Source organism: Nanorana parkeri, unplaced genomic scaffold, assembly GCF_000935625.1.
Source record: "Nanorana parkeri isolate BGI_ZX_2015 unplaced genomic scaffold, ASM93562v1 scaffold158, whole genome shotgun sequence".
In the NCBI taxonomy this organism is placed as follows: domain Eukaryota; kingdom Metazoa; phylum Chordata; class Amphibia; order Anura; family Dicroglossidae; genus Nanorana; species Nanorana parkeri.
Window position 1 is genome coordinate 1,283,136 of NW_017306426.1, and position 12,012 is coordinate 1,295,147.

At 44.3% G+C, this 12,012-nt stretch overlaps 1 protein-coding gene across 2 annotated transcripts; it reads right to left on the reverse strand.

Moving 5' to 3' along the window:
* Positions 1-599: 599 nt before the first annotated feature.
* SQSTM1 (sequestosome 1) lies at positions 600-10,401 on the reverse strand. 2 transcript variants are annotated; one of them, XM_018554440.1, is made up of 8 exons: positions 10,045-10,401; positions 6,134-6,229; positions 5,300-5,526; positions 4,285-4,441; positions 4,093-4,188; positions 2,752-2,978; positions 1,639-1,840; positions 600-811 (listed from the first exon to the last, which is right to left on the reverse strand). In XM_018554440.1, the coding sequence occupies exons 1-8, from the start codon at positions 10,229-10,231 to the stop codon at positions 657-659; spliced, it is 1,347 nt and encodes a 448-aa protein (XP_018409942.1). In that variant the 5' UTR covers positions 10,232-10,401; the 3' UTR covers positions 600-656. The 2 variants fall into 2 exon arrangements, with proteins under 2 accessions (XP_018409942.1, XP_018409941.1); XM_018554439.1 differs by having other exon boundaries at positions 5,312-5,526; positions 10,045-10,400.
* Between the last annotated feature and the right edge of the window lie 1,611 nt (positions 10,402-12,012).

Consider the following 12,012-nt stretch of genomic DNA (forward strand, 5'->3'; position numbering starts at 1 on the left):
GTAACATTTGGGTCAATTTCATCCAACAACTTGGAGGGATTATTATAGGCTGCGCCCTATGCTTCTCCAGACTTAGGCTGGCTACACACAGTTAAGGTACATGCATAAACATGCACATTAGAATGAGTAGAGCGTGCAGGTTTATCCTCTAGGTGGCTACCCCTAGTACTGGGTTTATCAAATATTTATTGTAAGAACACTAGGAGTAGGCATTACCAAATGGTTGTACAGTTTAAGTTTATTGACACTGACCAATAACAGTTACCAGGAGTGGTAGTTTACTGCTTCATATCGGATGGATGACAAACAACAACCTACCTATCTTTAGTTAAACCAAAAGTTGTAAAGTGTTAGTCAGATTTGGCCCCTCTAATTAGACAGTCTTTGGGCAGAAATAATTTGTAGCCGATCAAATCAGCAGGAAAAAAGAAACAAAAAAATCACTGTTATGAGGTACTCCAAATGAACAGTGAAACCGCTTGAACTTACAAACTGATGTTTGTAATAATGACCCGACTGTCTCCACCATCTGTTACATGTTAAAAGAAATATTAATCTGTATAAAGTGCTCTGGCATGAACGTCAACTTAGAATGATAATTTTTTGCAACCTAAGAAAGGCAGAGTTATGATAGAAACAAAAACACGCTGATGCTATTACTGAGGAAGATGCCGCACAGACTTCATGGCATCGAGAGCCGACCCGATGTCATATTGTTTTGCTTCCAGTAGCCTGGTGAGCCAGCCTCCCTCGTCTGTGAAACCCATGGACAGCATCTGTGATAGTGTTTCAATGAGTTGAGGATCTGCTTCTGCAAGACAAAAAAAAACAAAAACGTTACTAGGAACATAAAACAACCCCCTTAACCAATGGGACATGTCACATAAAAATAACTAGGGATGCAGCGATACTTCGAGTACCAATGTCAATACTTGGCATTTTCATGAGAACTACCAGGGTTGCAGAGGTTGCAGCTGGGACCTGGCTCTGGCACTCCACCACTGTCCTGAAATCATTAGTCTGTATTGTTTTAGAAAAACTGTCACATGACAATAAACAAAAATGTATCAGTACTCGTACTTGTAAGTACTTGGGCAAGTACCAGTACTGGCAAAACTGGCATCGGTGCATCCCTTAGTTTATTTATAAAACAAAATCATACAATAAAACAGAGATGTACAAATCCCAGAAGCTCCGTGTGCTCCTTGCAAATGACAGCCGCCTCCTAACTTTTGAATTTTTCCCTAGTCTAGTCTTGGAGCTGGAAAAGTATCTGTACGGAGTACGGTACCTGGTATCGATGCATCCCTAAAAATAAGCCCCCGTAAAATATTGGCCTCATATATAACCTTATATGGTTAGTGCCACTAGTGTGACTAACAATCCCAAGTTGAAATACTCCTTCCTAGATTTGGGATCCTCAGATTTCTTAGGGGGGCTTAAGTGACCTCAACAGCAACTAGGCATACAAGGCCAGCACCAATCTATAGCTCCCTTGGTGGTAATGGGGTTATTTTCAAAAGAACATGTCTCAGCTGTGAATTCATAGCAAAATGCTAGTCACTCATGTCATGTTTGCCATAGTGAACCATTTGCCTAAAATATATTAGAAAATGGATGTTTAAAATGACATTTTACCTGCTGGAAGGTGTGGATACATAGCAGCCTCTCTGAGACCTGTGGGAACACAAGTGGATCTGTTTGGGTCTAAAGGACTGGGCCCATCTGTGTCTTCTTGAAGGGACTGCAGCTCACCAGTGGACGGGTCTACTTCTTTGGAGGTGACGTGAGTCCAGTCATCGTCACCACCTGAAGCACTGCTGTTGTGTTCATTTTGTTCCTGTAGGGCAAAAAGGAGAATGATTCAAACTATTTATACACAATTGACGTCTGAAAAACCATTCACATATAAGAACCTCCATGCAAGAAAAGGATTGTAAGGAATCTGACACATGGTATGGTCTCAATTCATTTTTAGGACAACAGACCTACTTCTTGCAAAGGATACCTACAGGGTTATTCACTAAAGGGTGAAGAGTTTGGAGAAGGGCGCAATCTAGGACAACATAGCTGAACTGGAAAGTGAGCTGAATTGGAGATTTTTTCCAAATCAGCTATGTTGTCCTATATTGTTCAGGTCTCCTGCCAAACTGTTCACCCTTTTGTGAATCACCCTGCAAATATTACGGTCCCAAGTGTCTACAGGCATACTGCAACCCAAATGGATATGATTCGGTTGCTTTTAGCTATGAGTAGGAAGACCATTTCTTCCTCTGCAGTATCTATTCATCAGTCTGGCTAAACCCAGTTTAGAAGCAGTGTGTCAAGCCCACACAAAGGTCCAGAGAGCACCCTAGTCTCATCTACAGCCCCCTCTGTGTACTTGTGATAACACTGCAATAACAGTCTGAAAGGATTTGTGTGTTTTCTGTACAAAAGGAGAACAAGTCAGTGAACGTGAACAGCACTTGTTCTTTTTATCTGCAGCAGCACAATTTTAATTTACCGTTTAATAATAGGGGGGGGGGGGCAAAGGCACGGTACACTTTGCCATGGTCAATCAACAAGTATTATAACTGATCAGTTTACAGAGATTCAGAGGCCTTTAGGCTATGAAAATTATCTGTCAAGAGGAGCCATATATTAAATGGTGTTAGTCTTCCAACATGCCACATAACCTGACCACTAATATAATTTATAGCTACGTAAAGGAAGTATTCCCTACTTAAAGAACAGCGAAGGACCTCTTACATTTTCACTTTGGGACGAGGGATTTAAAGAAACTTCTTTCATCCGTTTAGCAATGGAATCTGTATCCATAGAGTCAGGGCTGACTTCAGGTCTGCTGTCACCGTTCTGTGGGTTTGAGGTGAAGGATGAGCTGTTTGGTTGGGAATCTCTAGCTTCAGAACCAGTCTGTGGGGTTGCAATCTTGCTGCGTTTACCACCATGTTCAACATCAATGTCTACATCGATTCCTGCATGGGTAGCAAAGAAGAATTAGGGGGAGGGTAGGCAGTTATATGTCTATTATCAGATCTAACAGGTCAGTAAGGAACATGGAGGCTGCCATTGTTGGCTACCCAATCTGCGATTGCCAGCTGCCTGGCTGTTATGCCGACATTCTTGCTTTAAGACTTTGAGCCGCCAATCCAGAATGATTTACTCTGACTTTCCAGATAATCTACTTGTTCTGAGTCAGAGCCTCAGGAAGTAATAATGCAAGAAGGTCAAAATAACAGACAAACAGCACCTTTCTGTTCCAGAAAAGTTTTAAACATTTAATTGTTACACACATACGTATACAGTTCTGGGATGTGCAGAAAAGATATGTAAACATTAGAAAACACTTTTAAGGGACGGTTAAAACCATAAACAAGCGCCCAAAAACAGAAGGCCCCGCAGTCATGTCAATGGTGTAACTTGAGTTAAACAACCTGGGACTGGGGAGGGAAAATGTGCATAAGTGGTGAGTAGAAGGTATAGATGACCAGGACTAACAAGCCTGGACCCCTAACTGTAGGGAGAGTAGCAGGGGAGGCTTAGACCTAGAAAGAAACAGAGGGTGGGTGTGGAGGCAGCAATGTGCCAGGAGCGGTAGAGAGGGTGGGGATAGGATAAGGAGATGTGTAGGGAGGTAAAGCAGGTGGAAAGAGTGAGAGGAAACACCTTTTTAGAAGATCAGCAATGCCAGCCTCTATATATACAGGTGAAACTCGAATAATTAGAATATCATGCAAAAGTAATAGCAGTAAGTGCTACAAAAGGGGCCCAAACCAAGTACTGAGTACATATGCATGCTTGTACTTTTCAGAGGTCCGATATTGTGCTATGTACAATCCTTGTTTTATTGATTGCATGTAATATTCTCATTTTCTGAGATTGTGGATTTGGGGTTTGCATGAGCTGTAAGCCGTAATCATCACAATTATGACAAATCACGGCTTGAATTATCTTGCTTTGCATGTAATGAGTCTATCTCATATATTAGTTTCACCTTTTAAGTTGCATTAGTGAAATAAATGAACTTTGCACGATATTCTAATTATTCGAGTTTCACTATATATATATATTTTTTTTTAAAGAACTTACCAAGGGGACTCAACATGGCTGCCACGCTTTCACCAACATTTTGCAAGAAGGCAACGTTGGGATCATGAGATGGCTGAGAAGAACTAGGAGCAGTACCTAGTGGAATAAATAAGACATACAGTTTACAAACCTATAGACAAGTCCCTACAGTTACAGATATGAAAAGAAAAAGCTTTCGTTATAGAGATTTACCTTCTTCGGGTGCAGTCTGACTTTGTGGTGCAGCACACTCTGCTTGCTGGGAGTTTGGGCAGTGGAAGCCTCTGCCAGGGTAACCCCAGCCATGCATCCAGTTGAAAGGTGGCACTCCGTGGTGCATCTTGCGGAACCAGCGCCCACGAGGAAAAGGCTGGAGAGAAAACAAACATCATATCAGCAACACAGCAAAGAAAGATACACATTGACTTCTGGATGTACACACCAAGAGTGTAGACCCACATTATATAGTAAACCAGGATCTATTATTTTATAGAAACATTTTATGTACAATAACAGACAATTTTATTTTCTGCCATCGCTGTATCCAAATCACTGTGCGATCAGACGCCCTAAGGATAAGTTATACATATCTCATTAGGTCTATGAGAAATCTACAAGTCTATGACATACTAGTGGTGCTCATTATTTTTAACATGAGAAGCCCAATATCAATAGGACATTGTCCTGGGACCTCAAAGGAGCATCTGTAACAGATTTGGGATTCCAGATATAAAAGGCATAAAGACATTTGGGGTCCTGAATGCTGGCCTGCAGATTATGTGCGCCTCACAGAACATTAGCATTGCCAGGGAGGTATCCAGCATCCTCACATTTCATGAGGCACATGAAAGTCAACCTATGGTATGCCCATATACAGCTTCACTTTACGCTACAGGGTCTAAAGTACTTGACCTTCATTTGCTCCACTACCAAGCCATTCCACCACCAGCCTGCCCACAAACACCCAGTACTTCTGGGTATGGTGGAATATGTGGCAACCTCCCATCCTTCCTCAATGCTGTGGCTGTTGCCAAAGCAGCCAATTGCAAGGCCAGACAGCCATCATGTGGGAGCATGCACAGTCCCTATGCAAGTGTATAGTTTGCTCCGCATGTCAAACTTACATACAAAACTTTGACAGACTGGTGAAGGATTGTATTAGTACAAAGTACAGGTTCACTTAGTTTGGCTTCCATATAGTGTATTAGCTGTGCTATATGCTATACACATTATTGCTTACAATGGGAGTAGGGAACATAATCATGTTGTGTTCCTTGTGGACTCCTTTCCCCTCGCAGGTGTTGCACAGGTCATAATCTGGACAAATCAGGCACTTGTACCGGTTCCCCACCACAGGGCCTTCACATCCATCGCAGGTCACATTAGGGTGGACCACATTCTGAGGAGTCTCCTGTCCGCAGTGTGCACGGTGCTCACGTTTACAGTCTTTCCTTTCTGAAAATCAAATGATATGATTATATATCTTGTAACAGAACATATGTCTGTGTTTAAGGGAACCATAAAATAAAAAGCATAGTACTAATAAATATTTTAATAGATATTTTATGAACCCATCCTCCCCATTGGCAGCTCAGTAGAAATCATTAGTCAGATCATCTCTTATAAAAGGTTATGTATGAGAATACAAAAGTGTCTTGTCAAAGTTCACAAAGTTTATGACCTGTGCTGTAACTAAATTCAGTCTGACCAACCCACGTCCATTGTACCAACTACAATATATAAAATATGTGTATCTCTTTGTAATACATACCTGTGAAAGGAGCTGGCCATTGATTTAGATTTGTGTTCTAAGAATATTTCTATTCAGATGACTTTGTATGCTCAGAGTCAATATTTACAGAATGTACTTTTATACAATTGTAAGTTCAATAAACCGTTTAAAAGCCACCAACATATCAAATCAATTTATTGTAATCATTTTGTCCCAAAAATGTCCAATTTGCTGGTACAGCAGATGGTAAGAACTCATGTTGAGTTTTTATGGATTACAACACACCTTCATAGCACGTTTTGTGTCCTTTTTGATGCGTTTCAAAGATACCTTTAATGTAGACACGAAAAACGCCTTCATTAAGGATTTCAAGGCCCATATTCAGTTCCTCATCGGTGGAGAAGGCAACCAGGTCTCCCTCTTCATCTGAAAACACAAATAAATATACATTTGTGTATATATATATATATATAAGATCTGGAGAGGAAGGAAATGGAGGATAGTGCCAGAATTCCCTACTTCTATCAGGACAGATTCCTTTATGACATCAAATGAATGTACAAAAGAATCCCATCTATAAGCAATCATTTGTCGTTCATGTACAGCCAGCATTTTACTGGAGGCAAGTGTCCTTTATAGCAGCGGTCCCCAAACTTTTGGGCCAGTTTTGTGGAAGAATGTTTTTCCACAGACCAGGAGGGGGAAATGCGTAGGCCAACGGAAGCGCTGTAAACAGGCCTTGTGTGGTTTTCCAGAAGGCTCCCACGAGGTCCCCAGCAAGCGTGGGACCTAAGGCAGCCATTTCAATTTGAAAAATGAAAAGGGCCGGTATCAGTTTTTGGCATCAGGGCATTTTCACGGCACGTATGAGTACTCGTGAAAATGCCCAGTATCGGTGCATCCCTACAGGTTACTATTCCTTACATTGCTGAGCAATGTAAGGAATAGAAACTTGTATAAGGTGGAGTGATTGGATTCTGACATGCTGCGGCCCAGTTCCTAACAGTCCATAATAAAAAAGTCACCAGCACTCGATGATATGTGCAAGTAAAGCACTTTTTATTAAATTGTCACATGTGTCATACAGCCAACGTTTTGGGGCCACTGTGTCGCCCAGAAGAAGGGACCATGTGTGGCCCCGAAATATTGGCTGTATGACATGTGACAATTTAATAAAAAGTGCTTTACTTGCACATATCATCGAGTGCAGGTGACTTCTGTTATGGACTGTATCTGACACGGCGCCATCCATGTTGTCACTTCAAGCGCCAACCTTCCATTAAGGTCTGCATGCTGTATGGAGTGCAGGTGATTTCGTATTACCAGTTCTAACAGACCACGGATCGGTACTGGTCCACGCCCCGGGGATTGGGGACACCAGCCCAACCACTAGGTGTAATTAAGGTGTATATAAAGCCAGAAAATTGTATTTCTGGGAGATTTTCCCTCACATTCTGTCTCCAGACACAACAGGATGTGTTAAGGTAAGGGAAATCTTCTCTTAGACAGCGGTCACAGGGAAAGGGGTCCCTCACATTTAGTTTACCAATTTGTATTGACATTATAGTCCATCACAGGAGCAAGCTTGGAGCGGTGGCTACTTTACAACACACACAGGGACCATGGGGAACAAAAGTAGCCACCCTCCAGAACAGGGATGGCTAAACTCAGGCCCTCCAGCTGTGGTGAAACAACAAATCCCATGAAGCATCTCTCTCCAGGAGTCATGTCTGTGAGAATCTTGCAAATCCTCATGGGATTTGTAGTTCCACCACAGCTGGAGGGCCGCAGTTTGGCCATCCCTGCTCCAGAAGGAAGTACAGTGTCAGCACCAATTCAGAGATGATTTGGGGATCTACAGCCGAGTGAGACACAAATAAGATACATTTTTGTTAATAGTAAAAAAGGTACCTAAATGCAGTTTTATAATTTAACTCTTGAGTTTAGTATCACTTTAAATTTCAAAGCCAATCTCCAAAAAACGACCCCTGCAGTGGAGCTATCACCATACGCCAAGGCTTAGCTGCTCATTTTTGTCTAGGGGGATTCTTTAACCCTTTCGCTGCCAAGCCCTCCGGAACATTTTTCAAATCAGCTGGCCAAGCCATTTTTGAATTTTCTGCAATTTTTTCCTATTGGTTTGATTTTCAACTGCTGCGTTGCTAGCGTTTGTAAAAGACCCCCCAAACCATATATTTTTTGAAAATTTACTTACATGATCCCCACGCCCCTTGTGGTCAACAGTCACCTCACTCCCTTCCAGCTTGTGGATTGTGCCTCAGGTCTAATGACACTGCAATGTATGTGATAAGGTCAGTGAGCCTCCAAGCACCCGGGGGATTGGTCCGAGGCTGGGGGAGCCAGTCTTAGAGCCAGCGGGATCAGGTCAGTATAAGTGCTTCACAATACAAAAATGAGCAATTACCCTTGCAGCTTGGGGGTAGCCCCATTACAAAGGTAGATGTTTTTAAATGCGGAGCTGGGCTTTAATGATAAAAGTGTTTGAAAACTGTACACATCTCTGTGGTTTTCACAAGCTTTAGTATCCATTTTGCATTAATATGTATTTATCCCTTTCCCCCCTCCCCCTTCATCTGCACTATGTTCTCTTAGGAAAAGATTAACCCACCTTGCTGGTTGTGTGGGGCTACCTTTGCCCTAGACACACTGTCTTACCGCACCGGTCACACCCAAGCGACGCGAAAACAAACAGCAAAAGGGCACATTCCTTTCAGTGGGTGTAATTATATTTGGTTTGCTTTTGGAGCATTTAAAATACAGGTTGCTCCATTACATTTTTTGGAGATTACGTTAGAGGTCACAGAGGTGGTTTCTTCCCAGCGATCCCCCTACTTTTTGTTTAGCTAGACCCCAAAATGTCATAGAGATTTCCTATGGAGTTACTAACTCCTTATCTGTCACAGTGTCAGGAAAGTACTGCGGGCTGAGTGAAGGAAATATAACAGATTCCTCTATCAATGCTGAACAGTACGAGTGGGTGAATCTCCCACTGTGAGCTTTGTATTCCGACAGCGGCGCCGGCCACTGTCAGCTGCAAGCCTTCTTCAGCCAATGAATTTCCAACATATTGCTTTGGCAGAAGTCAATCTAATGATCAACTTCCAACAAGGGAATAGGGTCACCAACGGAGCAAATAGTTTTTGGCTGGAGTTCAGCTTGAAAGGCTAAAGCTGGGTACACGCGGAGCGAATTTCGGCCGATTCCTGCTGTACTGCCCAAAATTCGCTCCTTGTGTACAAAGCTTTAGCCCTTAAAGCTGAACTCCAGCCAAAAACTATTTGTGACCATTTGCTCTGTCAAACTAAATGAAGACTAATGTAGTGCGTGCGATGTGTGGCCACTGCTGTGCTATATAATACGCTTTCATTTCCCCTGTACAGTACATTCAGTGGCGAGCACCCGACGCGAGAACAGTACACAGATCGCGGCAGGTCGTTCGCTCTGCAGCTCGTCCACTGAGAAAACGTCTTGCATTCTTTGCACAGACTATAAGGTGCTCTGTGATTGGTGGAGGGGAGATCTCCTCACATTACTTCCTGTTTACACCGTATAGCCTTGCCCAGCGCAGTCCCAACACACATACAAGGCATTTTGCGTCCCATAGGTTCACAGCGTGGTGTAATTATATGCAGCCTGGTGTCCCTTGTGTAGTGGCGCTGAGGTGCGTTTTCACTTTAAAACTTTATTGAAATGTCACAAATGACACTTTATTTGCATCTAGGCATAGCAGCAAAGCCTCAAGAGAAGGCAGCATGTCTGCATTGTTATGCACCACAACCAACCTCAACACAGCGTTGCGTGAGCAGGGCACACTGGTCTATGTAGCTCAGGGGTAGGCAATCTTGGCACGCCAGCTGTTGTTGAACTACAAGTCCCATGAGGCAGTGCAAGAATTAACGCAACAGGCATGATTCCCAGTGGCAGAGCCATGATGAGAGTTGTAGTTTCATGACAGTTGGTGTGCCATGGCTGCCTACCCCTGTTGTAGATTAATGTATGTGAACTGTGACAATACTAAACAAGACTTGTTGCCTGGTCTATGCGATGACCAACGCATGTGATGTAAACAAGCCAAGCCAGTGATCTTCTGCAGCCCCCCATATTAGTCACTGTTCTAAAGAGAAGAGAAGATACTTTACAATTTAATGTCTTCCAATAAAACTAGAGATGATGACATGAAGAGACAGAGCGAGATTATGTGTAGATGGGTCACAGCTTACCTCTGTAGAACATCTGGAAGAATCCTCCTCTCAGGCCTTGGAAGACTTCCGTCACCTTCCTGATCAGCAGTTCACAGCTGGAGGTTGGTGCAGCGGACTTGCCATTGCCCAGCTCCAGAGCAAATCGCCTGATCTCCTTATGGATCTCGTCTTTTCCCAGCAGATATGCTTTCACGGTGACCGACATGGCGGCGGCTGTGCTATAGTCTCTTCCTGGATGGATGTCGCAGCTGGAAATGTCAGTTCTCGTACACAGAACACAACCTACTCTCCGAATCCCGTGACTGATCTCCAGTGACCGGAGATCTCCGCATATAAACAGCTTCTACGCAAAGTCCCCGCCCACCGGTCGCTGCCTTATCACCCCGCCCACCACTGCAGGCCTGGCCCCGCCCACACTGTATCCTGCCAGTCCAGGATGCAGCCACGCCCACCCGGGGTTCTTTTATGGCAAACCACGCCGACACACCGTTCTCGTATGACACTGGAATGTGCTGTGTGATGTCACGATGACATAGCATAACAACGAGGGATTCCTCCGGTAGGGAGGCGAGTGACGGCCGGATTCTAGAAACATCGAGCAATCACTGGGATCTGATGATGAACTATCGTGACCTGTATGCAGGGAATATTATAATTGTAATTCCAGTTTTTACCAGTGCAAGAATAGAGTGGAGAGGGACCACAACACCCATCAGGTTTACATTGCTTTCTGTGTCCAATTAAGAAGATTCATCCTCTCTCTGATCCTGGAGAACATGATCACTGAAAGTGAATTAAAGTCCCAGAATTTGGGTTGTCATCAGAACAGGGGCGTCCCGAGGCTGGGTGACACCCAGAGCGATAACCGAGTGTCACCCAGCCAAGATGTCACTGCGCATGCGCGTGACGTCACCACGCGTGTGCGCGATGACGTCATCGCGCACGCGCGGCAGTATTCTGATACCTGCCGGCGGCCATCTTGGTGGTGGACGCCGGCAGAGAGAGGAGGGGACAGTCACCCGGCGGGATAAGGTATGCCGCCGGGTCCCCTCCTCTCTCTCCTGATACTGTCGGGCGTTCGGTCCATGACCGAGCACCCGACATTTCAGAGGGGGGTGACACCAAAATGACTCAGTCATTTTGGTGTCACCCCTCCAATGGTGTCACCCGGGTGCGGGCCGCACCCCCCATGTGACGCCAATGCATTAGAACAGGAATAGATGGAAAATCTTCCAATGGGGACACTAGTTCTGGTGACTGCTGACCACCAGGAATATTCCTCTCTTTGGATGGATTTTCTCTCACTTCCTGTTGTGGCTATAAGACAGGGAATGAAGGGAAATATTTCCAATGAGACACAGATGGCAAAACAAAACCTGACAGGGGTTATACCCCTCTCTTACTCAATCCAAATATAATAAAAAAAAGTTTTGGCTTCAGTTCTACTTTAAGACAAAAATAACAGGAACATTGGGATTCCCCTAGTTGTGGGTGGTCTTTAAATGCATGAACAGCCAACACTTTGTATTCAGTTTTATATATAGTAGGGGAGGGTTATGACTAGGGATGAACCGATAATGATACTAGTATCAGTGCCGATACCGAGTATTTGGGCGAGTATTCATACTCACCCAAATACTCCGATACCAACCTTGATACCCGAACTACCAGTCAGAGGGAAATTCCCTCTGACCAGCAGTGCTACAAGGAAGCATGGAGCCGGCTTCCTGGCCAATCGGGAAGCCGGGCGGTGGGTCATGAACAGCCCCCTGGCTTCCTGATTGGCTATGAAGCCAGCTTCACTTGTTGCTAGGCAGCCTGGCTTCCTGACCAATGAGGAAGCCGGGCAGCTGGTCATGATGTGCCACTTGGCTTTCTGATTGGTCAGGAAGCCAGGCTGCCTAGCAACAAGTGAATCCGGCTTCCTAGCCAATCAGGGAGATGGGTCATGACGTGCCGCCCAGGTTCCTGATTGGCCAGGCTGCC

Bases quoted from the DNA above. Each gene is read 5' to 3' on its own strand.
- SQSTM1 (XM_018554440.1), bottom strand. From the start codon at position 10,231: ATGTCGGTCACCGTGAAAGCATATCTGCTGGGAAAAGACGAGATCCAT. The intron at 4,442-5,299 runs GTGTATAGCATA...TTTTCTCTCCAG, and splicing joins CTCCCATTGTAAGCAATAAT to CCTTTTCCTCGTGGGCGCTG. The intron at 1,841-2,751 runs GTAAGAGGTCCT...TTTGCCCTACAG, and splicing joins CCTCGTCCCAAAGTGAAAAT to GAACAAAATGAACACAACAG.